The sequence below is a fragment of the Zalophus californianus genome, chromosome 10 (genome assembly GCF_009762305.2).
Source record: "Zalophus californianus isolate mZalCal1 chromosome 10, mZalCal1.pri.v2, whole genome shotgun sequence".
Lineage (NCBI taxonomy): Eukaryota > Metazoa > Chordata > Mammalia > Carnivora > Otariidae > Zalophus > Zalophus californianus.
Window position 1 is genome coordinate 73,047,359 of NC_045604.1, and position 26,671 is coordinate 73,074,029.

The 26,671-nt window shown below is 53.0% G+C and overlaps 1 protein-coding gene across 11 annotated transcripts; it reads right to left on the reverse strand.

Annotated features, from left to right (window-relative positions):
• Positions 1 to 344: 344 nt before the first annotated feature.
• CDIP1 (cell death inducing p53 target 1) lies at positions 345 to 25,436 on the reverse strand. Of its 11 annotated transcripts, none has more exons than XM_027609798.1 (7): positions 25,330 to 25,436; positions 3,726 to 3,814; positions 3,212 to 3,313; positions 2,915 to 3,070; positions 1,852 to 2,125; positions 1,594 to 1,730; positions 345 to 649 (listed from the first exon to the last, which is right to left on the reverse strand). In XM_027609798.1, exons 3-6 carry the CDS (start codon positions 3,294 to 3,296, stop codon positions 1,619 to 1,621), a joined length of 627 nt encoding a protein of 208 aa, XP_027465599.1. In that variant the 5' UTR covers positions 3,297 to 3,313; positions 3,726 to 3,814; positions 25,330 to 25,436; the 3' UTR covers positions 345 to 649; positions 1,594 to 1,618. The 11 variants fall into 11 exon arrangements, with proteins under 11 accessions (XP_027465599.1, XP_027465594.1, XP_027465595.1 ...); XM_027609793.2 differs by adding an exon at positions 20,713 to 20,868 and having other exon boundaries at positions 345 to 1,730; positions 25,330 to 25,432; XM_027609794.1 differs by lacking the exon at positions 25,330 to 25,436 and adding exons at positions 20,737 to 20,868; positions 25,002 to 25,112 and having other exon boundaries at positions 345 to 1,730.
• Between the last annotated feature and the right edge of the window lie 1,235 nt (positions 25,437 to 26,671).

Consider the following 26,671-nt stretch of genomic DNA (forward strand, 5'->3'; position numbering starts at 1 on the left):
AGCAAGGGTATTTGCCTGCAGGGTGGGATGACCCTGAGCTAAAGCCAGGGGGCTCCACCCTGCAGACAGTGTGGGCATCTGCCGTGGCATGGAGATAGGTGAAACCAGTGTCAGAGATAGGAAGGTGCCCTTTGAGCGCAGTGAAGCCAACTCCTACCCCGACCCAGTCACAGCTAGAACCCCACGGCTTGTCCACACTGGGTTTGGGTGTGGTTTAATCAGATACTTAGTGTCATCCCTGGGCAGTCAGTGCAGCACAAGCACAAAGACCCCGAGGACTCAAGCCCCTGCCCTTAGACCACTTCTAGCCCCCACCCTCTTTCCCTCAAAGAAAGAAGCCAGGCAAGAGAGCAGAGGCCCAGGGCAGGGGAGTGAAAGGGCCAATTTAATGAGAAACTACAAACTGAGACCAGCCATGATTCACAGTGACAGGAGGCCATGCAGTGGCAGTGCGAGACCAGGAGAGGGGCGGCAGCAGGATACAGCGGTCCACGTGAGCAAGTTCACAGACAAACCATCCACGAAATACAGTGTGGGCTCAGGCCCAGGGCAGGTGTCCACCAGGGCACTTCCGCCACTTGGGGCTGCTCCTTCCTTGTCCCCAGCCTGTCCCAGTCCAGTGCCACAGCTGCTCCTGCTGCAGTACCTGCTGTTGAAACAAGCACAGTGACAGCAAGTCAGCCAGGGCCCAGGGCCCAGCACTTACTGAGAAGAGGATCCATGGAGCGTGCATGACAGATCTGAGTGTGCTTGCAAGGAGGCCCCTTCTCTGTCATCTCCAGTCCTAGTTTGAACACACCAGCCACTGGGCAAAGGTCTTGCCGATACATAGCAAGGACATGGTATGGACAGATGGGTTAGGCTCCTGGGCATTCCTTCTGGCCCTAGCAAAGACGGGGGTTGTGGAGGGGTGGCCAGAAAGGGAGCTGGGTGGGGGCCAGAGGCAAGTCCCTTCTTAGCAAGCCAGGGCCTAACCACTCATCCCACGACTTTGCAGATATGCTCACCTCTCTCCCTTACTCCAGGGGACTCCTGGGCACTTGGACAGGGTGTTAAGAGTTTGAGAGTTCAAAGAGCCAGAGTCATCCTTCTAATCATCGTGTCCACCTCTAGCACCCCAGGAACAAAGCCAGGCCTTAGGACTCTGTCCTGCTTGGGTCCACTCCCCCACTCTTGGCCCAGGAGACAGAAATAACTGTGGCTATAGGTAGAGCCCCACTGCAGGCTCCAGGTCTGCTCTGGCTGCTTTTGGTCCCAGGGAGAGTTAGGACCAAATCTATACTTTGTACAGAAATGGAGGAACGAGACCCCAGCAGGGAGACCGTGCGAGGAGACCCTTCACAGCTTCTCTTCCTGATCATAAACACCAACCAAACCAGCAACACACAGGCTCAGTGCTATTCCCCTGCCACTTGCTGACCCTTGGCCTTAAATCCAACAGAATTTTTGCCGCAAGAGTCAGATGCTCAGGGAAGGGCAAGCCAAAGAGGACAAGACTTCCAGGGGACTGGTGGAATGGCTTCCACCCCCAAGTGGGAGCAGGGAAGCGAGCCACTGAGCGAGGGGAGCAAAAGCACAGGGGGCCAGACTGACAGCAGGGAGTCCAGTCCCGGCTCCGTTAGCACAGGCGCTTGTACGTGTAGATGTAGGCTTTGCAGCTGGGGCATGTGTGCGTCACATCCTTGAAGTCGTTGATGAGGCAAGGGATCAAGCAGCAGCCCAGATCACACCTGAATCAGAGACCGGGAAGACGGGGAGGTGAGAAGAGAAGGCACAGAGGACATGCAGGCCTACTCCAGCTTGGCGGCAGGTGGGCACAGCCCCCACCCCCCAAGCGCCCACATCACCTACCCCATGAAGCAGCAGAAGAAGCCCAGCACGAAGTTCATCAGGCCAATCTCATAGGAAATCTTGGTGGTGATGGCCTGCTGGCAGTGGGGACACACTGTCTGTACAGGGGCGCCCTCGAAGATCTCTCCCTGCAGTACTGTCACTGTGGTGGCAGCCCCTGAAGGAACTAGGACTGTGGCAGTGTGGCCCCCAGGGCCAGCATAGGGCCCTGGAGGGTAAGGCCCTGGTGGATAGTAGCCCATGGGTGGGTGGGGGCCTGGAGGAGGGTAGAAACCTGGAATGGCACAGAAGACAGAGTAAAGACAGGTTACTGGCTTGCCAAACCTGCCCCATGTGGCCCCTAGGATACAAGGGGAGGCCTCTAGGACCGGGCCCTGGGCCAAGGTGACCATCTACATTCTCCCTGCCCTGTGAGACCAAGACAGAGAAGCTACTTGGCCCAGCCAGACATGGCAGAGCCAGGAAGAAGGCCTAATCTCTCCTCGGTCTCAATTTGATGTGTTTGCTCCTTGCCTCTGACATGCAGGGGACCTCAACCACAGGAGGGAGAGCCTTGCCACTCACCAGCCCAGCTCTCTTATGCACACAGGGCTCTTGGCCCCACCAGCGTCAGATCCCGCACTGAAATACTGGGACTGGCCCACCTCAACCTGGGGCCACCTATGCAAGAGCCCTGGGCCTTTCTTTGGCCTGAGGAATCCTCAAGAACTGCTGGCTGAGCAGGAGCCCAGGCCTCCCATGGATTCAGGACCCTGGCAGGGAGAGGCCCCCACAGCACCCACGAGTCAGCACCTGCCACTGCGCCTGAAGGGCCTTCCCGGGAGCTAGCCCCCCTCCCAGCAGGGCGCAGGGCTCATGTGGCTTGCCCACAGTACCTGCACAGCAGTGCTTTGCTTTAGGACACCTTCCCATGTCCTCCATCCACACCCACAATCAACGCCCCCAGCCCTGAGAAAACACTGGGCAGGAGGACCACCTACCTGCAGCAAAGGCTGGACGGCAGCCCAGATAACACGCTGGATGCTGGACTGGGCAGACCCCTGGGCTCCCCTTTCCTACTTACCTGGAGGCATATAGGTGCCATCTGCATTCACATGTGGGGGGATGAAGCCAGGCTGAGGCATTGGGTGACCCGGTGGCTCATAGGGTGGGGGACCAATGTCTGCCGGGGGCATCGACATGCCCGGAGGGGGCTGCATCACAGCTGGGGAGGTACGGCCTGGACAGAGAAGGGCAGGGAGAGGGAGCTCAGAGGGCGGTGGCTGCAGAGTCGCTGGGAGGGCTGCTCCAGGCACCAGCTCCTAGGAGCGGGGAGGGGCAAGGCACAAGGGACAGGACCGCCAGGAACACTGAACCCTACCTGGGGTAGGTGGGGCTCCACTCTTCTCCTCCAGAAGGGGGGCTGTGGGACCTCCAGGATAAGGAGGGGGTGGCTCGCTGGACATCTCTGCTGCTTCTGGGCCTGGAAGGAAAGCCACGACATGAACTAAGCTCCCAGCCCCTGCATGCTGGTCACGCGTGGGTCTGTGATGGCTCTCTGAGCCCCAGCAACTCAGGTGGCCTTTCACGCCCCCACGTCAATCTCTGCACTCTGGGTGGGGACAGGGCTCGTGGACTGGGACGGATTCCTTCAGTAGAGCGGTTTAGAGTCAGCGGGCTCCCTCTAGGCCTTGGAGATCTCCCACCATCACCAAGGATAATCAGGCCCAGAGCCGCCACCATCCACCATCATCCCCGCTTCCTGTGTCAAAGCCAGAAGGCAAGGGTGCCCTGTGAGGAAAGAAGCTGGTAAGGCAGACCCTTCCCCCAGGGCAGGAGGCTGCCTCAGTGCCAGAGCACTATGCTTGTGGGAGAGGATCTGGGAGACTTTTTACCTCAAGTCCCAAGTACTCAGAAGGGGAAGACAGGACAGGCTCCTTCCACTGGCGGCCTGAGCAGACACGCAGGGCTCTAGGGAGCTGTCCTGAGGGGGAGAACAACAGGCAGAGCCTCAGCACTAGGGCGAGAGGCACAGCCAACACACCCCACCCCATCTGGCTGGTGGTTCCCACCGGCATAGCAGCAAGCCGCCTGCCCGCCAACTCCTCAGCTCCGCTTCCCCTCTCACGGCTGCAGGTCCTGTCCGCTCCAGGCTCACACCAGCCCCCACAGACCCACACCTACTGCAGGAAGGAAGGAGAACAGGCTTCTCCCCACCCCAGCAGCTCTAGAGCCAGCTGTGCACGCAGGGCCCCTGCCCCGTTTTTGTGGAGGACAGGATGGGAAGGAAGACACAGAGTGAAACACTTCCCTCATCTCTTTCCCTCCCAAGGCTCACTGAGCACCTGCTGCTGGGCCCTAGGGGAGACGCAGGAAACCAGGGGGCCTTCCTGCCTTGGGTCAGCATCCTGTCTCCCTTAGTAAGGCACTTCCTTTCACTGTTCAGCATAGAAGGTTTGAAATCAGTAGCATTTTGAAGTGAAGCTCAGTTAATTTTTTTAACTGAAAATAGTATGAATCAGAAAAAATTCTCAACAGTACAAAGAGACACACAGTGAAAGCAGCTCTCCCAGGGCAGCTCCATCCGAGAGCCCCGCTAGAGGGAAGTTAAGAATGCCACCAGAGCAGAAGGAGCCTGGAGTCAGTTATGTTTATTAAATGTCACAGATCAGTGGCAGGGCCCAAGAGATCAAGTCCAAGCAACTAAAGAAAAAAACTGGATGTCAGTAAAATTAAAAACTTGGGCTTCGTGGTGCAGTTGTTTAAGCAGCTGCCTTCAGCTCAGGTTGTGATCCCAGGATCCTGGAATGGAGGCCCACATCGGGCTCTGTGCTCAGTGGGGAGTCTGCTTCCTCTCCCTCTGCCCCTGCTCTGCTCTTGCTCACTCACGCTCAAATAAATAAAATCGTTAAAACAACAAAACCTTGGGCTTCAACAGGCACCATCAAGAAAGTGGAGACAGTTCCCAGAACGGCAGAAAAGTTTTACAGATCCATCTGCTAAAAGACTTGTATTTAAAATATATGAAGAACTCTAACTCATTAACAAAGACAACCCAATTAAAAAATGGCAAAAGATCTGTATACACCTTTCTCCAAAGATTAAAAAAAAAAAAAAGCCTAATAAGCACCTGAAAAGAAGCTGAACACTCAGCCTAGAGGAAATGCAAATCAAAACTACAATAAGGTACCATTTCATATCCATGAGAATGGCTACAGTGAGAAAGTAACAAGTATTATGTGGAGACAGACACAGGAGTTCTCCCACTGCTGGGGGCGGGTGGGGGTGTGTGAAATGGCCGGCAGCTGTCCCTGTGCTAACACAGTTACCACATGACGCAGTTCCACTTCTAGGTGCGCACCCAAGAGAACTGAAAACCACACAAGAATTTGTACATGAATGTTCACAGCATCATTATTCATAGTAGCCAAAAAGTGTAAACAACTGAGGTGTCCAACCACTGGCAAGTGGATAAACAAACTGTAGTGTACGCCTCCAGTGGAAACGTACCCAGCCATGACCAGGAATGAGCCTGCTATAGCCTGGATGAACCTGGAAAACAGGCCGCTCAGAGAGACCAGACAAGAAAGCTTACATGTGGTGTGCTCCTTATGTGAGGCGCCCAGAACAGACAAATCGAGACAGAAAGCATACTCGTGGTTGTCATGGGCTTGGGGGGGGTGGGGGCAGACAGAATGATGAATACGGGGTTTCCTTTTGGGGTGATGAAAATGTGCCAAAACTGGCTGTAATGATGGTTATACAATTCTGTGACTATATGAAAAACCAGTGAATTGCACACTTTAAATGGGGAAATCATACGATAGGTGGATTATTATGTCAATAAAACTTATTAAAAAATAAAATAAAATTGCTCAATCTCACCACCTTAATGCAGCTAGTCTCCCTGCATGCCCCTGCCCGTCTGTATGTAGTCATGTGTATTTTTATATACTTGCTGTTGTGACAGTTTTAACATCGTGTCCTATATATTTTGTCCGTCTTGCAAGACCCCATGACCATCAATTTTAATATTCCCTAAAATGGGCTCATCACTGTTTACCTGACCAACCCTTATTAAAGCATTTAGAATGCTTGTTACTTTAAAAAAAAAAAAAACCAACACCACCACCAACAGGGAAAACCTCTGGCTAATGCTCTTTCCCTTTCTTGGATCATTTTCTTTGGTTAAACTTGCCAGAAATGAAATTACTAGGTCAAAGGGTATGGCCATTTTGTGCCTTTGAGAAGGATGATGGCGATTTATAGTACACACTTTGGATACTACTGTTATCATTAATTTGTAATGTTAAAATGACAGTCGGTACTTATTTCTTTGACCACCAAGAAGCAGAACATGTCACAAGTGCTTGTATATATTATGACCTTCTCTTCTGAGTTGCTACTTATAATAATCCTTCAAAGACATGAAAGCCAAGAAAAAATGGGACTTACCCAGGTCACGTGGCATGTAAGAGAAAGAGGTAGAGCTGAGTGTAGGACTCTGCATGACTCTCCCACCCACCCCTGCCTGCAGGTGAATTTCAATAGCGCACGATGAAGGGAAGCTATAGAGCCTCAAAGGGACATCACACAAAGTCCCCTTCCAGGCAGGACTGGCTGTGTGTGCTGGGCCCGGAGATCCTTGCCAGCCCACCAGGCACCCGCCTGATGGCAGAGAAAGAGGCTTGTCATACTTCCGAGGAAAACTGTGTATCCTGCTGAGTGTCTTAGAATACGGGCCAGCACCTGTCACAGACTCCTATCCTACCAGCATGTGGGATGCCACAGGTGGTACCACTGTCCATCTCAGCCCCAGCTCACCAGGAATCCCGCCAGGAAGAAAAGGTGCACTGTGCTTGGTGAGCCACTGGAGCATTTTCCGGTGCTAGGAGAGAGGAACTAGCCTGGGTCCTCCCGGCCCCTCCGTGTCCAGAGGGCACATACCACTAGCACCACCCTCTGAGGATGCAAGCATGGCCTGCCTTTTCATCAACACATCTAGTTCCGGTTTCCTAGAGCACAAGATTCTACTTCTGGAATTCTGCCATCATAATGATGGTACAAGCCTGGCACACAGGGCAAAGCCCTTCTATGGTATCCACCCAACTGAGCCAACCTCTGTACCTAGAGCAGGCACTGATGTGTGCCACATGGACGCCAGCCACTGACTGGGCCACCACCTGCTTCCACAGCTTCCCTCGGCCAGCACACCTGTTGCTTCTCCGTCTCCCCTCCCCTCCACACCCATCCTCCAGCTGCCTTCTGGAGCTGTCAACTGTGGCAGAGACGGGGGGCAGGACACTTCAGTATGAAGGGGAGAGGTTGGGGCACCTGAGTGGCTCAGTCAGTTGGGCGTCTGCCTTCAGGTCAGGTCATGATCCCAGGGTCCTGGGATCAAGCTCCATGTCAGGCTTCCTGCTCAGTGGGGGTGTCTACTTCTCCCTCTGCCTCCGCCCCCCCAAGTTATGCTCTCTCTCAAATAAATAAAATCTTAGGGGAAAAAATGAAGGAGAGAGGTTTCTGAAGAATGAATTGTGAACTTTTCTGGAATTCAACCCTTAGTTCCCCGAGTGCCTCCCAATATAAAACCAAGGGGCGTGCCATAAAACTATGTTGTCTAAGGTGCAATAAAAACTAAGAATGCTATGATCTTTAAAAAGAAAAATCAGGGCGCCTGCGTGGCTCAGTCGCTTAAGTGTCTGCCTTCAGCTCAGGTCATGATCCCAGGGTCCTGGGATTGAGCCCCACGTTGGGCTCCCTGCTCAGCGGGGAGCCTGCTTCCCCTTCTCCCTCTGCCTGCCGCTCCCCTGCTTGTGCTGTCAAATAAATAAAACCTTTAAAAAAAAAAATCACATGTCAGGGCACCTGGGTGTCTCAGGTTAAGTGTCTGCCTTCAGCTCAGGTCATGATCCCAGGGTCCTGGGATCAAGTCCCACATTGGGCTCCCTGCTCAACTGGGAGCCTGCTTCTCCCTCTCCCCCTGCTGTGCGCTCTCTCTCAAACAAAATCTTTAAAAAAATCACACATCTAAAAGCAAAACAGTTTTCCAATAAAAATGCACACTGCTCAAATGACGCTACAAATGCAAATGTGGAACCTGAGATGGCACCCTGGCAACTTTGCTGTTGCGCAGGCGCTGCCACACTGGTAACTAGAGGCTATGGAAGGGGCTGCAAGACCCAAGTCCCCGCAGTTTGCAGTTCCCCTGAGGAGAGGCAGGCCTGCAGTCCTGGAAGCTCAGTGAAGTCAGCATGCAGCCCTGGAAAGCCAAAACATGCCTCTCAGTCTCCTGTTCCCATCTCTTAGATGTGAACTGTGAAGAAACATAATCGCCTGAAAACCCTCCCAAGTCTGTCGCACTGAATGGGGCTGCCCTGGGGCCCAGAGGATTTTATGGATGAATAGATGTTGCCACTTCTGGTTCTCAGAACTGGAGATCCAGCTGACCGCTCAGCAGCTGGCCAGCCAATGAGGTGCTGACCCCAGCAGCACACAGGTGTGAGGGTACAGAGCGGGGTACCCAGAACACCAGGGCGTGGGCTGCACTCCACACGGGAGAAGCGCTCTCAGTGAACCATAGCACATTACACAAGAAGGAAAAGTGTTTTGTTTTGGTTTTTTTTCTTTAAAGATTTTATTTGAGAGAGAGGGAGGGAGAGCACAGAGGGAGAAGCAGACTCCCCACTGAGCAGGGAGCCCCACTCAGGGCTCGATCCCAGGACCCTGAGATCATGACCCGAGCCAAAGGCAGATGCTCAACCGACTGAGCCACCCAGGCGCCCCAAGAAGGAAAATTCTTACATGAAGTTCTCCTGTCACAGTGGAACAGTGCAGGTACGTGGGTCAGACGCTCATCCCATGCAGGCTGCAAGGGCAGTGTATTCCGGGGACATGGATCTTCCATGCCTCTTGAGGACTGCAGAAGTCCAAGAGATGGTACTGAGTATGCACCTAGAGAAGCAATAATCCTGACACCCCTGGGGTGCTTGCTACGGGTGTTCAACTGTCCTCCTCAGCCCTTACGGGGCAGCCCTGCTAACATCTTCACATTAGAGAAGGTGAACACAGCTCATGTCACACCCAGGGTCACATGGCCTCACAATAGCGTTTTAGGTGTTTTCAACGATTTCTCTTTGAGCTTTTAAATTCCTGCTTACCAGTTTTTCAGCACAGTTTTGGGGATGCTGAGGAACTTCCCACTTAGTCCTGGATAAAAGTGACATGCCACTGCCCCAGTCCCAATGGCTCCTACTTTAGAAGCCACTGGCCCTTGGGAGACAGCTGCTTTCCAGAGGCTGGAAGTCTATTTGAAACTAATCAGTATCTGGAAATGCGTGAAGAGTGGAGGTTACTAGATGGCACCCGGGCACAGGAGCCTCAGGGGTCAAATTGACAGAGGAGATCAATGTCCCCTGGACTGCATTTTCAGGATGAGGCGAGCCTGCCAGTAATGGTCCTGACCCTTGCCAGGGCAGGGAGGCAGCATGGGCCAGGTGGCTGATGAGTTAGAAGGCTCAAGATACTTGAGAAGGTGCAGTGGCGTCCAACAGATACCCTGTGCCTGCAGCCTCTCCATGCTGTTACCACAGGCCTGTGTCCAGGAGATTAGCAAGAAAACCCTTAGAATGGAAAGGGCCATAGCCTGCCCTTGTAAGGGGAACAGTAAGGCCCTGGAGATCTGGGGGCAGACGTAGGGGAGCCCCAAGGGACAGGGGGTGGTATGCCCAGGAGAGAGGGTCCTGAGTGGTCTCTGGCAAAAGAGAGGCAAGGGCAGGCCTATACATGCTCCTTAGCCTCCTGGGAGACAGAATGGGGCCACTTGAGGCCCAAACTGGCCCCTGCGCCCACAACCAACACAGCCTAACTAGCACCCACTGTGGTCTTACTTAGAATTATTCAAGTCACCCTAAAACAAGATGAAGCCTGTCTTCACATCTCTCTGCAGACCCACTGCCCGCGATCTCATCTCACTTTCCCAAGGACGGCAGATGCTGGGGCCTCTGGGGGCTGCCAAACATAGACCCAGGCCCTTTTCTGCAAAGCTGCCCACAGCTCCCCTCCTTAGTCCAGCAGAATTCTTTTTAAATTTTTTTTTTTAAAGATTTTATTTACTTACCAGAGAGAGAGAGACAGTGGCAGGCAGAGGGAGAAGCAGGCTCCTTGCTGAGCAGGGAGCCCGATGTGGGACTCGATCCCAGGACCCCGGGATCATGACCTGAGCTGAAGGCAGATGCTTAACCGACTGAGCCCCCCAGGATCCCAGTCCAGCAGAATTCTGAGTGCCACCTGCTGGACCAGCAGCCCCTAGAGCTGGGCCCTGCTCGGCACTCAGCGCAGGTCCACTGCAAAATGTAAACTTCTGCTCCACATCCCAATGTTGGAAGCCCCATTCCACCTTCAGCCGTGTCACAGAGCAGCCCTTCTCCTCGGATGAACTGGTGGGACCAGGAGAGAGTTTCCCCAGGTGTGAGGAAGGAAATGACGTCCTGAGGTGCCTGCTATGGGTTTTAGGGTGTGGGGCCATGAAACAAGCAAAACTGCCTTATTGCCCCCCGCCCCATCCCAGGCCCCGTCTGCATCCAACACAATACTCTAAGCAGCTACTGACAATGACAGCTCCAAGGACAGGAAGGCAAGAACCCACCCACTTCTCCCATTCACAGGGGGGAAAGGATTTACCCCATGTCAGTCATCAGTTAATGGGAAAACAGGGCAAACATGAAGAGTGTGGCGCTCTGGAGTCAGACAGCCCTGGGCTTGAAGTTGGTGGCCTTGGGTGAGTCACAGACCCTCCCTGAGCCTCAGTCTTCCTGGGACCTGGGACTAGAACCCCTGCCTCCTGGCCAGGCTGCGTGCAGAGTGGTGACAACAGCAGGTGCCCAGTACCTGGCAGGGGAGCAGAGCACTTTTGGGTCCAAACACAGGTCTACTTAGGGGATGACAAGGCTCTGAAATTAGACAGTAGTGATGCCAGTACAGCTCTTCCAACATATGAAAGCCACTGAACTGTACACTTCGAAAGGGTGGATTGTATGGCACATGAATTATAATTACATCCCCCCAAGAGCAAAGCCCACCCAGGTGTGGATAGTTCTGTGTGCACAGTTATAAAAGAGAGATGGGGAAGAAACACCCCAGACACAAGGATCATCGTCTCTGGGGTTGAAGTTCGGCAGCCAACGGTCAAGAGAGGTGAGGATTTCTGTCATTACAGACTTACACACGCATATTTTAAACAAAAAGGTATCTGTGTATTTGCAGAACTAAAATTTCTGAAAAGAATACAATTTTAGGACAGAGCTGAGATGGGCAACTTCAATCCCTGGTGACAGGAGGCAGGGGGTCTCCACCTCCTTGTGCACTGAGCTCAGTGGCTCTCCTCTGGGTCCCCCCACATCCCAGAGAGGACTTAAAAGCAAAGATTTTGGGGCCCTGGGAAAGGCCTCTGGCGTTCTGCTTGGCTCCCAACTATTCATCATTCATTGCAGAGAGCTGCTGTTGATCCAAAGCTGGGCCAACTGGCAGCAGCCTACGGCAGCCCAGGCGGGCTGCCCATGGGAGTTGGGAGGGCCTGGGCCCAGGCCAGCAGGAGACACTCCTTCCCGGCTGCAGCCACAGCTGCAAACCCAATTTTGCAGTCTGAACGGTCGGTCCCGCACACAGCCAAGGGATACCCCTGCTGCACCACACATGACCTGCCAGGGACACACACTGACACTCCCTTCTGGAGGAAGGCACAGACCGGGAGGGCAGGGAGGGACAGTCTGATGCTAAGCTCCATCTGTGCACGAGTGGGCATTCCTGGAGGGCTGAGGGGGGGCGCCCGGGGTGGGGGATGAGGCAGAGGTGAAGGCAGAAGGCAGTGAGGGCAGTGCCTGGAAGGAGAACTTTCTGACACCAGTGTCCCCCAGGATCTGCTAGGGCAGCAGTTCCCCAATGTTTTGGGTCTTAGGACTCCTTTACACTCGATTATTGAGGACTCTAAAAAGGTTTTGTTTTTGTGGGTTATATCTATCAACACTTACCATATTAGAAATAAAAAGTGAGGGCTTCTTAAAAGTATTAATTCATTAAAAACATCAATAAACTCATTACATGTCAGTATAGTTAAAATAACTACCTTCCAAAACAACTGTAATAATGAGACAGCTGGCATTGTTTCTCATTTCTGCAACCCTTTTTCACTTCCCTTATGGGAAGTCTGCTGGATTCTCCTATCTGCTCCTGCACCCAGTCTGTCGTGCTACGGTGTCTGGGTTGAAGTACGTGAAGAAAACCCAGCTTCCCAAAGAAAGCAGCTGGAAATGGGAGGGGCGTTTGAAGAGTCTCTTCAGGTACGGAACTGTGGACATTCTCCCATACCACACCCAAACCTGATGGGGTAGTACAATACGGAATCTGAATGCATAATGAATTCTTCCTCCTGTTATGTTATAGTTCATCCGTCTACCTTGCATTTGGAATGGCTTTTACCCATGCATGGTTTCTAACAGCACACATGGGTCATCTGGAAAACACAGGTTCACAATGTGAGCCCCGATTATGAAGACAGAACAGCGCTCATGTGTCTTATATATTCCCCCCACTCAAATCACATTGCTAGCATCACCACCAATCTCATCGGAAAAGTCTTTAACTACTGGGAAGCTGTTAAGCTCACGGTAGCAGATACAAGTTTCCCAAAATTCTAACTTTCCCTTGAAAGTTCCCAGTTTCATCATTGGGAACAAGTAGATTAACAAATTTATCATTGGTGACATTTACAAAAACAAACGTCAGCGGTTTCCCCTTTAGTGGGCTCACTGTTCATTTTCAAGAGAATGTCCACTAAGTCCCCAAGTGTGAATAACCACAGTTTGTGTGTCAGTTGTTCAAGTAAATCTGGAGCTTCACAAGAAAGCTAGTTCAGCTCACAATTCAAACAACTGTGCATGTGCTTTCCCTGAGGCATCTGTCATACTCCGCAGGTGCGTGATGTAGGTCTCATGTTTCATCACACAGAATAGTAGAGATGTGCACTTGAGGGTCAAGATGATTTAACACAGTAAATCCTTTTTACTGCTTTTTCTTAAATGAGACCTGTGAGTGTGATGAGCATCATCACAAAGATGATGAGCCCAGGTTGGTGCCTCTGCCTTGAGTCAGACAGCAGTTCGGTCCTCGATGCTTCTGCACCACAGATGTGGTGGCCAACATGGTGAGAACGGCACTGCCATAAAGAGTCCTGACCTTCAGCCCCCTGGCAGCCCCCAGGACACGGCCCCTGCTGTGCTAGAGGCGGCCCCGAAGACCATGAGGGGCTCCACCACCACAGAGACCCAGAGCGGCCCGTCCTGGTGAGCCTCTGAGCTTGCTGGTGTTGCACCCTGGCCCCGGCCCCGGCCCAGGCTGCGGTGTGCCCGGCCTGAGAGGAAGCATCGGACCAGCTTGGACCCAGCTCACCACTTAGTAGCTGCGTGACCTCACTGAGCCTCAGACTCCCTCATCTGGAAGCAGAGGTAATCATGCCTACCTCCAGGGGTGGGAGCAAGGTTTAAAATAACTAGTGTGTGCAAAATACCCAGAGCAGCAGCTCCGGACCCAGCACATGAGAACATGGGACAAACGGCACCTGCTGATAGCACCATTTACTGTGACCTACTTCCATCAGGAAGGAAAACAAAACAGGCATCAAGGTCTCTGCCACAGCAGCTTCAGCACCTCCCCCCGAACTGTGGGGGTCCTGGTATGTGCTCCTCACAGGATGCGGGGACACTTGGAATCAAACCCCACCTGAGCAGCCCACCCAGCAGAGTTCATCCATGACACAGCCAAGTGGAGGCCACCTGCTCTGCGCGACTCCTGCAGAGATACCAGCAATCCTCCTCAGGGCCAACTCTCCTTTCGGGCAACTTTACGGTCAGTAATGGCCCTGGCAAAGGCGCTCCGCCCCAAGACTCTGGGTGTCTACCTGAGACTGTGGTGGCAGGTTGGTGGCCAGGCAACAGCAACTGCAGGACCACCTTTCCCAGGGGCCTCTCTCCAGAGGAACTCACCTTCCCAGCAGCCACAGCGCTAGGATGTCAGCAGGCCTCAGGGGGCTCCTCAGTCCCCAGGACACAGGTTCCAGGTGGCTGGCCAAAGGCAGGACTTGTTGGGGAAACTGAAAAACAGTTTTCTACACTGCCGACAGCCTCCCACTGCTCAGGAACGGTTGGAGGCCCAGAGTAAAAGCCAAACACCCTCTTGGGTCCTCTTGGCCACCCAGAGGAGGGGAGAAGCAGAACCCACCTGGCCCCTGCTGAGTCCCTTCACAGGAGGACTGGCCCATAGGTGACTGCATCATCCATATCCCGCCCGCCCACCCCTGGGGCCTGTGTGAGAACAGAGACACGGATGTGCAGAAGCCACGTAAGGACCAGGCAATATGAGGTGTCACTGACTGGGAGACTTGGTTGCCAGGGATGGGCACTGACACCCTGGGCAACACCACATACTGTCCTGTTCTCCAACTTCCCAGGAGCGGATTTAAGAACAGTCTGTGTGGTGGCCACTTCACAGAGGCCCTTGGAGGGAGGACGGCGCTTCTTCTGGGAATAACCACCTGTCTCTTCACGATGGTAGTTGTACAGTGTGGCAGGAAGTGAGAGCCCGATCCCTGCCTTCCAGATGCTTAAAATCGAGTAGGGGGAGACAGGCATTAAATCATCACACCAGAAATGCCAAACATAATGAAAAGTGTGACCAGTGGCATGCAGAAGTGGAGGAGACTTTGAAAGCAAAGGAAAATTGGACCTGGTCTGGGATCAGGGAACGTCTCTCTAAGCAAGCCAGGAGGCGGGATTAATGAGACCAGCAGGCAAAGGAGGGGATGTGAAGAGCGGCTGGACGGTGAGTCACAGACTGAAGGAAGGAGGCTGCACCCGCGGTGGGGGGGCGGGGGGGGCAGGTCACAAGCCTGGAGCTCACGCTCAAGCTGCCCATCTGCTTCAGGGGCACCTGGCCACAGGGGCTGCTCCACCAGAGCACACAGACCATGGGCCCCCACGGGGGACCTGGGCCAAGAGGCAGGATGAGGATCACAGGCCAGGAAGCCCACAGCAGCGCCCCAGCCCTCCTCTTTCCCAGCCCACTCTCCTGAGTGGTGCCCCCATCCACAACCACTCAGTCTTCAGGAACAAAGCCGTCAACTTCCTTCCTTGACCAGCAATAAAGTTTGAGAGCACAGGGTTCATAGGCATCCTGCCCACCATGATAGACTGTATGACCCTGGACGAGTTACTGAATTCCTCTGAACCTCAGTTTCCCTACCTAGAGCACCACACTCCGTTTTTATTCAGGGCAACAGGGTCTTAACTAAGACGCTCCAAGCCCTTCCTACAGTCACCTGTGACCACATAACTAAGCTCCGGCCAATGAGTCACAAGCAGAGTGCTGTAAGGACTGTCAGGAAGGTGCCATCCTGGCCAGGGGGACCCTCCGTCCTCCTGCCCTCCTGTCTACTGCCTGGAATACATCTGTGACAGCGCCTGCAACCATGCTTGACCATGAGGTGACCTTGGGCATGGAAGCCATACTAAGGACAGCAGAAGGTGCCCAGGCCCGGGACGACCACAGAGATACCATGCCAGCACTGAAGTGACCACTTCTCATGTCTTCTATGTGAGAAAGAAACAAAACTTGTTTTAGTTGGTAACTTCAGGTTTCCTACTAAATACAGCCAGACCTAATTCCAGTAATCAAAGGGAAACGGAAATGCTAGTTTTCCAGCAATTCTCAAACACACTATAGCCAGAAATTACTTGTGATTGGTCAATTTCCAGATTATTAACAAAGAAGGAAGCAGGCATCCTTAGAAATAGTGCTAGTCAGGCTGAAGGTATGCCAACAAGTGGTCCATAACTGAAAGCCTCCCATTACGGACTTCCCACTGACTTGGCTTTCTTGAGCTGACACTGCGGCCTCCACATGGGTTCACTGAGCAGCCCCTAGGTCTGCCAAGTTCTAGCCCTGGAGGGCCTGGGAAATCCTGCCTGTGGTCCATTTTCCATTGTTCTTACTGATGGAGGCAGGACGGGAGAGGTAATCCCTCCCTCAGACAGCATCACTGGGGGCTATGAACCGCATGTGAACACAGGCTTATCTGATGCCATGGGAATTCTAAATACTTCAAAACAAGCTAAAGTTAAGACACAGAAAGGACCAGAAAGCAGATCTGGTTTTCCCATCTGCCTCTCGTCCCACCCGGCCTGAACGCGCCTCCCTGATCCGTATCACGGCTCCAAGAAGCTACTACACCAGCCCAAGCCCATGGCCCCAAGAGGAGGCTTGAGCCCTGGTCATGGCGTCAGCTGACAGGACAGAATCCTCACCTGTGGGTGCCCAGGCGCTCGGTCCCACGCCAGCCATCTGGCTCCCCAGCTTTCCAGAGGCATGATGAGGCCTGAGTGGGGTTGTGTGTGAAGAGCACACAGTGCAGAGCCGGCCACACAGTGTTCAATAAACAAATTCTTGCTTGTATCACTGGTATTTAGGAACCGCAAGCAGAGCATGAGAAAGAAGTACACAATTTAAAAAGAGAGAAAAAATACACTGGTTGCTCTTAGAAGCAAAATCAAAAGGCAGACAGAACTCAAAGAATGGTTCTAAACTAAAAAGCAGTAAGATTTCTAGGAACTGTGATGATAATAACAATCATAACAATTTATGTCATACTGAATTCTTGTCAAAGTCCTGGCCAACCACTCTGACTCCCCGAGTGTCAAGAGCAACAGACAAGGGTGCCTGGGTGGCTGTTGGTTAAGCGACTGCCTTCGGCTCAGGTCATGATCCTGGAGTCCCGGGATTGAGTCCCACATCGGGCTCCCTGCTCGGCAGGGAGTCTGCTTCTCCCTCTGACCCTCTTCCCTCTTGTGCGCTCTATCTCTCATTCTTTCTCAAATAAATAAATAAAATCTTTAAAAAAAAAAAAAAAGAGCAACGGACCACAGCGGAGCAGGTTAGCACGACAACTCTGGAGGACAATTCTGCTATCTGTACATTCTATTTGGCTCATTAATTCCATTTCAAGACATTTTTCTTAGAGCTAAGTGAGCATGTGAGCAAAGATTTACAGGCAAATGTCTGTATGTACCAATGTCTTCTGTTCCACCAAAGGGACTGGTTACCCCCCTGGTTACCTACATAATGTAACTGTATTCACCCCCAAAACGATATAGACCCATTTTTGTAGGCAGAACGATGGTCTTGATATTGCACTGTAAAACCAGTATGTGTAGGGATTCTACTTTAAAAGTACATGTTTACATACGTATTACACACCAAATGTTAATTGTTTTCTCTGGATGTTAAGATTTTGGATCATTTGTTTATATACAGATACATATATAGAAACTGGCATGTGTAGTTTCTAGTTTTTCTAGGATGGGCAGCTCCTTTGACTGGTTCTTTCCTCAAAAAGGCTCATGGTAATTGTGTTAAATTTATGTGTATTCCTCCTCAGTCCAGAAAGGTGCCTCTGACTATACTCTCCGGGAAAAGCAATAGTCCAAGAAGCAAACGCAGGGACTATTTACCAGTTTTCTCTCCTAAAGTGGTGTTACGGTCTTTATATTGGTTTCATGTGAGTCTGGTAGCATGCGTCCGTTCTCTAACTCAGGTCACCTCACCATACTCCGGTAAAATTGAAGATCTAGATCTGTGAAGCTGGAACATAAAGACCATCCAAGGTAGTTCTGGCCTCGGAGACCCTGCCGGGACAGCCGGCACGAGGTCACTTGGCAGAGGAGGGCAGGTAAGAAAAGCCCAGCAGACACACATGAAGCGGAGACAGACGGGGCAATAGAGCTGTGCTTGGGGCGGGGCCGCCGGCCGGGGCAGCTGCGGGGAGTTCGGCCCAGGCCTCCAAGCTGTGGTCCAGCACCTCTTCCACCTTCAGAGGTGCCTCCCAGGCAGGAGGGCCTCCGGAGCTGGACACAGGAGGAGAACGAGCAGCAAAGGGAGGAAAACAGATACAGCTGGAGCCACTAGTGAAGAAACAAGTCATCTGCACCTGTCAGGTGGGCAGGGCTTGGGAACTAAAAGGCCAACTAATTTTAGAAGCAGGATGAGTCTCAAAAACCATCACTCAGGCAATCAAAATGAAGCCATGAAAAGAAAAAGTCCTAACCTCTGCCTCCACTAAGCTGACAAAGCAGTCTTTGGCTTGACTCCATTTTAATCAGTTATCTGAGATCAAGACATACCATTGTGACCCAGCTAAAAGCACGAGGCCCTTCGTGCAACCAAGCCACTTGGCCACTGTCGTCATGGCCATCCAGCTGGAAGAATCTTACTTCAGACACAAACCCTGTACCACCGTTGCTGGTCCCGGAGGGGAGCTTAGCCGGCAGCCGGGCCTGGCCCAGGTCTCCCCACCCAACAGTGAGGACGTTTCTGTACATCGTTTAAATCCTTCATGCTACAGAGCGTTCTCTCAGTTAAACAGAGAACAGCTGGATGGAGAACAGGAGCTGCAGCAACCTCACCAGTACCAGTGTGACAGGCTTCCAGAGGTCACCCGGATGGCATCAGTCAAAAGAAAAAAGCCAAAAACCAGCAGACATGTCACAGATTTATCACTGTTCCCGGAGCCCACTGCAGTGGTTGGGTGTTGCCGTAGACAGCACGGTAAGAAGCTATGTTGCAGGACCAGTGGAATAAAACCTGAGACAAGAGAACATTCCAGGGCTACGCTCTCCAGTGCAAGCGTCCCAGGGGCTGGGGGCACTTGGACAAGCTGTTGCTGCTGAGCACGTGGGGCCGGCGTCCATGACCACAACATGATGTCCACAGTGGAGAAAGGGAAGAGTGCGAACAAAGTGCTCTGGGACGTGTGAGTGAGCAACAAATCAGGTCAGTGGTTCAAATTACATGACACAGAAGAGTATATGGAAGTTCAGATTCCTATCACTCTAACGCACATCTGACCCAGAGAGCTTACTCATGCCAGTTGGGACAGAAGAACTATTTTGAATCTTCTCCTTGGGAAAATGAGAGCTCATGGAATATCTGCGGTTGCTTCATTTATGGTCACGTGCGATTTCTCTATGATTCAAACACCTAGAGACCACCTTCCAGGCAGAAATGGCATTAGAGATCACGAAGTCCGAAGTCTCAGCTGACATTCATGACTCTTCAGACATTTACTGAACCCCCCCAGAGGCAGGGTGCTGTGCCGGAGACGGCAGTGGGCAAGACAAGCAGCGCCCACCCCCGGCTGCTCTCTGACAGGAGCCAGCCCAGCTGCTCGGAGAGGAGACCTGATTCATGCCCCATGCGCATTAGATGCACCGGTCTCAGCCCTCTTTTCTCACACGTTCTCCAAACTATCCTCAAGCAGGATCTCACACTCCCAACAAAGGGCTTTTGCACACTGGAATTCCACCAAGGGAGTGTGCATGGATTTCACCATGGCCAGAACAAAAAAGAGAAACGACTGAAGTGAGCCCAACCAGGCCCCCTGCTTTTCCCTTGGAGATGGCAGGGCTTGGGAGGGGACTGGAACTCAGGGACACGCATGCCGTCTGCGCAGGGGCCCAGCTCCTGCACACCTCTGAGCTCACAGGCAACTCAAGGACTCTACAGGGCAGTTGGACCCTGAGGTGTCTGCTCTACCAGCTGACTTTAGACCCTAGCCACTGAATGTTCGCTTGGCAATTCACCTCTATTCACCTGTGCTGCAGGGAGTGCCAGAACACATGTATACTCCGCTCCCCACCCCTCAGGACTTCACCAGCCCTTCCAAAGCCAGGACAGCTGAAATGCAGGCACAGGACACAATTTCACTCAACACATAAATAACCGGCACACGCTCTGAATCAGCCCAGGCCCTGAAGGTGGGGAAAAACCTGTCTTCGTGGAGCTTACATTTGCAGGGGGCTTGGGGGTTATAACACAGAAACAGGTCAAGTATACAGTTTGTCAGACAGTGACGCATGCCATAGAGGAATGATGATCAGGGAAGGGAGTGAGCGCTGCACGGATGCAATTTTCAACAGGGCGGGCTTCTCAGAGTGGGGAGCATTCAGGCCAAGATGGGACAGGTCACGTGCACAGCTGTGGAGAGAAGGTCCAGGCAGAAAGAGTTAAGTGCAGAGGCCTAGAATGTGCCTGCACGTTCAACCCCCTGGGGGCTGGGGGTTGGGTGGCGTGGGTGCCAGGAGAGTGGGAGGAGCTGAGGGAAGAGGGACTGGCCCTTGAGGGAAGGGAGGCCAGGTCCTCAAGCCGCTAAAGGACGTCCACTTTACTCCCCGAGCAAGAGGGAGGGCTCAGGAAATCAGGCCGTCCAGTTGTGTCTCGGCTCTCCACTTCCTGCCCTATGTCTGGTGTACGAATGTGGGCCCCCAAAGTCCTGATATCAAGAGGTGGCTGCTAGAGGTGGGGGACCGTCAGTTCTCAGCCCCCACCTCCAGCAGGCATGGTTTCTTCGTGGCCAGTTGGACTGGAGCCACAGAGAACTGGGTCATGGCGTGGATCATACGCTGTCCAAATAAAGCAGGTAAATGCACACAGAAATGCGTGTAACCTGAGCCTGACGACACAGGGACAGAGATAAGGCCTGAGCCTCAGGCAGTACAGAATGGCCCAGAGTCCAAGAGCTGACAAGGGGTCACAGGGGGCCTTCTTGCCTGGAGCAGTACAGAATTCTTCTGGGCCTAGGAAAAGCCAGTTTTATTCAGCAGAGCCATCACTATCCAAGTTTGTTTTTTCTTTCTTTCAAGTGACTACCTGTTTAAAAAGCCTTCAGGTTCTTGACTCCTTAATTCAGCCAACATTTCATGGGCCCCTCTATGGAGGTCACTCATTTTGTGGCCCCAGCCCTCAGGGAGCTGCAGATCCAGCTAGGAAGCTAACTCACACCTAAGAAAAATTTACAGAAGATACTTGGCAAAATCCAAACGAGAACCCATGACAGCAGGTGCTCCTGGTGAGAGAAGGGGCGTCTGTGGGTCCCGGCACTGGGGAGGCTTCAGGCACCGGGTGGGCCCTGCAGGCAGGAGGGCAGGGATTCCTGGTCTGGGACAAAAGAGTCACTGTAAGCAGAGGGGAAAGAGAACACTGTGGTCAAGGGCCCAGCCTCCCCAGGCCAGAGTGGCTGCTCCCAGAGGGCAGGGATGGGGTTTGGGGCCAGTGTCTCCATAGCCCCAAGCAGCACATCAAACCTTCGCTGTCACTGGGTGGATAAGTAATGCAGTCTGGCTGGTACTCTGGGAAGGGGCTCTTCCCTGTCCCATAGGCCCTGTGCTGTTAACAGTACCCCAGCCACGAAGATGGATGTTCCAGACTCTTCTCTGGCCCTTAAACCTTGACCTGTCAGCAAGTCCTGCCAATGCCATGGTTCAAAAAGGTCTCAGATCCACTCTCTCATCTATTGCTCAAGGTTTAAAGGCTAAAGTCTAGACTTGGCCCCATGTTCCACATCTCTCTACTACAACCTACTGCAGCCACCCAGACTGTAATCCGCTCTTCTCCAAAGAAACCAAACCTCACCCCTACCAAAGGACCTTCCACAGACCCTTCCTCAACCTCCACACACCTTCCCCCTGCCCTCCAACCCCTGCCTTTCCAGCAAACCCGAGCCTTCCCCATGACTCCCCCACACTTCATTCACCTCCCACCTAGAGAACGCTGGGGGTGGGGGGCTCTCCCACCAGTGGCCCTGCAGGCCCTGCTCAGCCCCTGGCATAGGTGCGTTGAATAAGCGAGTCCGTGAGGGTTGGGGTTAGCCTAACTAGGCTTCCCATGCTGTTTCTTGTCCAAATGCCCACCACCCACAGCCACTGGGGCAGAACACAGCCTTAGCAGAGATGGAGTCCCTGGCTTCCAGGGATGAACGTGCTCGGTTTATGTCCAAAAATTCAGATAGAAGACCCCCTTTTAGAGTCACAGTCAACTCCATGGAGCACTTTCCACGATGGGGTGGGGACAGCCCACATTCCCCTCAGCCTCACTCCCTTCAGCCCTGCTGTGCCCGTATCTGGCAATCTTCAGTAAACCACTCACTAACTCTGTTTCCTCGGCTGCGAGACCAATGCCAGTGTGGCCCCCCCGCTGCTGCAAGGACCCTCGAGGACGGAGCACAGGTGCGGGCGCTGCCAAGTGGACCTGGAGCACTTCCAAAGAGCAGCCCCTGCAAACACAACTGCCTTCCTGCTGCCTCCCCAGCTTGTAAGACTGTTGCTCTTAATGCTGCCTAGAACCACGACACGTCTCACTTCCTCCCATAGTAATAAGGCTTAGAATTCTCAAACCCCAACCCAGAACAACCCTCCAACCTTCTCTACCTACTTCTGCCTTCCTCTGTTTCTCCTTCAGGGGAAAACACAAACACTGGAATAGATCTGGATTCAGACTGAATCAACACGTAGGGAACACATTACGTTTCCAGCGCATCCAGTTTTTACTGGACCTTCATGACAACTCCTTGTGGTGAGAATCGATGGTGCAGGTTCACCCAGGGGCCAGATCACAAAGGAGCTCACAGCACCCATAGATCAGGAGAACCAAAAAGATGATGAGAAACGTTTTTCTGGAAAACTGATCCGACATCACCAAACACATCACAACCACTTTTATGGAAACACTCAGAATGTCACTGGACTTCCTTACCCTGCATTGCGTGGTTTTGTGCTGGTTTTACTTCATCTAACATTAGGGGACCCTAGCCTCTCCGCATGAGTGGATACAGGTCTTCATCTCACCTGGGTGTTGCTTTTCACCTATCACAGATGTAGCAAGTGAGGTTCTGGCAGGGCAAACGCCTTGTCACACAGCTTGGAAGCGACAGAAGTGCCACCAACGTGGTCTGCCAAGTCTAGACAGTACTGGTCCCAGGACCTCACCTTTATTACCAGAACCTGGTAACTCACAGAGCAGGAGAGGGTCTTGGTCTGCAGCCTCAACAGCGACCAGACCTGCATCTCCCTGGGTGGGCTGCCCTCTCTGGGGGGAGAGGCTTTGCCACAGGCCCAGATCAAGGGCCCCCTCTCCTCTGCAGCACTAAATTGCAATGCAGCCTCTACCACCTCCTGGGGAGACATGCCTGGGAGAGTCCTGACTGCAGAGATGAGGAGCCGGAAGCCCTCTGTGGGGTTCTAGAAACTGGCACATTCCCATTCTGCACACTCCATTTCCAAGTCCCTTTGTGAAGGCCTAATAACCCTCGTGCCAGCCCTGCAAGCCTGGGTCTCCTCCGCACTAAGGGCCTCCGTTATCTGCAGAGCTCCCCCTGCATGCTGCCTTCTCACCAGCATGACAGTTTTCCTTCACATAAGGACAGAGACATCAGTATAAGGTGCCATGACTCTACCACATTTCCCTGTGTCCTCCATGAATAAACAGATGTGCATGTCCTTTGAAGAGTGTTGCTGAAGCTGGAGATGAATTTCTACAGACCTGTCTCCTCTCCCTCTCAGACAACTGAACAGGATTAAGGGCTGGTGTTTGTGCCTACAGAACACAGTACCTCAGCCCAAGGGACTCAAAGCTTGTCAACGGGGCTATGCAGCCCTGTTCCCCTGGAGCCTGAGAAAATACACGGAACTAGCAGATTCAAACCAGGCAAACTTAAACTGTAAAGAGTAGCAACAGAGTATGCAGGCTGACAACTTATATTATTGAGTGTCACCGAGACCTGCTGGGGCAATCTGACTATTGGGATACATTTCATTAGCACTCCCTCAAAACGTTTTTGTTCCCTTAAGTATTACTGCACATCACACATTCCATGTTTCTGCACTTTGTGACTTCAGAGCCATGGCCTACTGTTTTCAAATCTCTGTAAGAACACATGTAAAGTTCCTTCCTGATTCCAGAGGCCCATACTATGGAAAAACTTTCAAACTCCTCCAGCTCCTCAGGGATGGGAGACAGAGATAACCCTTCAATACCCAGGGCTTCTACTGGTTAAAAAACAATAAGCAAAAATTCTAAGAGTCTGCTTAATTATATGCACGTTTAATTATTTGGGAGGAAAACAGACTGATGTCTACACTTACTTTGACAACCTAAACAAACAAGAGTTAGGTTTGAGACAATACGATAAAATGTTGTGCGTTCTAGGTGGCGGTCTACTGGCATTCAGTGTAAAGTTTCTTCAACTTTTACGTGTTTAAAATTCTTCATAATTAAATGTGGGGCTGCAGACAAGGCAGAGCTGGCATGCCTCTCCCTACCCAACTCTTAAGTCAGCCCCGAGGTAAGAAAGTGCCAAGGAGAGAGGTCACACTTGCCTAGGCACTGCATGCCCAGCAGCAGGTCCCACTCTACATACAAAACTGGTATAAGTGCTATGCTCCAGGACCTCCAACCTCTTCACTTTAGGATAAAGGCTCTCAACCCCAAATGTGACTGACAATTATCTGGGGAGCTTATTAAATACAGTCCTGGCCACATCCCATAACTGCTGAATCAGAACCTTCGGGGTGGGGGATGGGGGGAGCAGCTGCCCAGGAATCAGCCCTTGGTGATTCTGAGGCAGAGGATCTGAGACCCACACTAGAGACACTCCGAGCCGCTAGCTCCTTACCTGACACCTGTTGAGAAGCCTCCTGGGAACATTTAGAGAAAAACAGAAACGCACACACCTACGAAGAAGTGCCCAAAGCTGGGCTCGAAGACGCCGTGGGTTCAACTACACCAAGGTCCTCGACTGCACGAAGCTGGACCCGAAGCCAGGCCTGGTCACTGCCTCCCCGCCAGCCCCGGCGCGTGCGGGCCGAGTGCGGGCGCAGAGATTTACAGACGTCGCCGAGCGGGGACGGGCGGGGAGGGAGAGGCGCGCGGGCCCCTCGGGCCTGCCAAGGTCACCGAGGAGCTCAGCAGGGGCTCCTCTGTCCCCGGGACCCTCCTCCCGACCCGCTTTCCTCGACGAAACAGCCGCCGCGGAAGCTGGAGATGTTATTTCCCCACCCTTCCTTACAGGGGATGCGGGAGGGGTGATAAGCGGAACCCCGAGGAGCGGGCCGGCAGCCCCCAAGGCACCGACCCCGGCGCCCCGCCCGGGCCTGGCCAAACTGTAACCGCAGCCCCGCGGGTCACTGGCCAACCCAGCGACGGTGCGACGTCAAAACCCCGAGGGCCGCTCTGGATCGCATCAGTGCCGGGGGAGGAGGCGACGGACTCGCTGCGCCGCCCCGGGGACCCTTTACCTCGGGAGGCCAGGCGCCCGAGGCCGAACCAACGCCGAGACAGGCCGGGGTCCAGGCGCTGGGAGGACGAGACCCTCGGCCCCGCGGGGCTTTGCGCACACACCGCCCCCCGCCCGCTCAAAGACCTCTGGGAGATGTAGTCCGTCCCTGTGCCTCAGGCGCGCTCCGCGGGTCGGGGAGACCACAGTGTCCGACATGCACCGCGCAGGCGGGGGCTGGGGGCTCAGCGGTCCGAGGTCACCCTCCTCCCCACCGAGCGCCGGGAGCGCCAAGCCTTGCTCCCGGGGGGCTCCACCGGAAACTGTCTCCAGCGGCCCAGGCGACTCACCGTCCCCGCGGCACCCGCGGCGACCGCAGGGGCAGGAACGCACGCCTCCGCAGCTCGCGGTCGCGCGTCTGTCAGAAGGAGGCGGGTAGGCTTTGGAGCAGGGCGTCAGGGCGAGGGGCGGAGCCATGAGGTCAGCGCCGGGGCGGAGCTTCTGGCGACACGCGACGGTCCCTGGTGACGTCACGGAGAGCGGAGGCGCTTCGGCTAAGGCAGGACACGTAGGAGGGCCCGGGAGGGTTTTGTCCTGCGGAAGAGTGGCATGAGGTTAGGGGAAGGACCCAGTTAACGCTCCCTCCCGCCCTCGCAGCACCAGGGCATCCGTCCGAGCAAGGCGCGTCTTCCTTCCTTCATTTATTCAACCAATGCTCACTGACGTTAGGTGCTGTGTGTTCTGTGAACATGCACAGAATGGGAAAGGCTTTAGTTTTGCTAGGTATGGAGGGTCCAAGCTGAGGTCAAATAAGACAACTTTGTGCCTTCTTATTTTAGCTCTCATACTGTAAACAAGTGTCTCGTATATGTTTAGTGCCACGTTTTTTGCATTTTTGTGGGTTTTCTTGGTGGTTTTGCTGTTTAAAACAGTGTGCAAGTGTAGCCCCAAGCTGCAGAGTATCCTGTGCAGTAGAGGTCACGCAGGAAGAGGACGGGCCAACCTTACTATGCTAGAGGCTTGGGGGAGATTCGCTGACCCTCCAGAGTCCACCGAATAGCAGAGGGCTTAAGGGCCCATGAAAGGCTAAAATTGGGTGAGATTGAACTGGGGTCAAGTCTTGGACCACACCACTGAATGGCCTTGTTCAAGATACTTAATCTTCTAACCAGAAAGTGGGGTTAAATATGAGGCCAGCCTCCTAGGGCTGCTGTAAGGATGGAAGGGCTTACTGCGGTTGGGTCTCTTCACGCATGCCCACAGCGGACACAATTATTATTTGCTCTCCTTAGGGTGTCCTGGGCCTCAGTTCCCCTGCTTACAAAAAGGGAACTGCCATCTCTCACTTGCTGTTAGAGGAATCATGGAATAAAAAAGAGATGGTTGAATTGTATTTGCACTTAAAACTAAGGGCAGGGGGTACCCAGCTGGCTCAGTCGGTGGAGCGTGCAGCTCTTGATCTCAGGGCTGTAAATTTGAGCCACACGTTGGGCATAGGGTTTACTTAAAAACAAAAACAAAAACAAAAAACACCTAAAAGCAGATATTCCTCAAAAGATTAAACAGTCACTTAGCAATTCTACTCCTAGGAATATGGCCAAGAAAATGAAAACATATGGCCACACACAAACCTGTACACAAATGTCTGTAGCATTTCTTCATATTCATAGCACGAATGCGCACATTCACTCC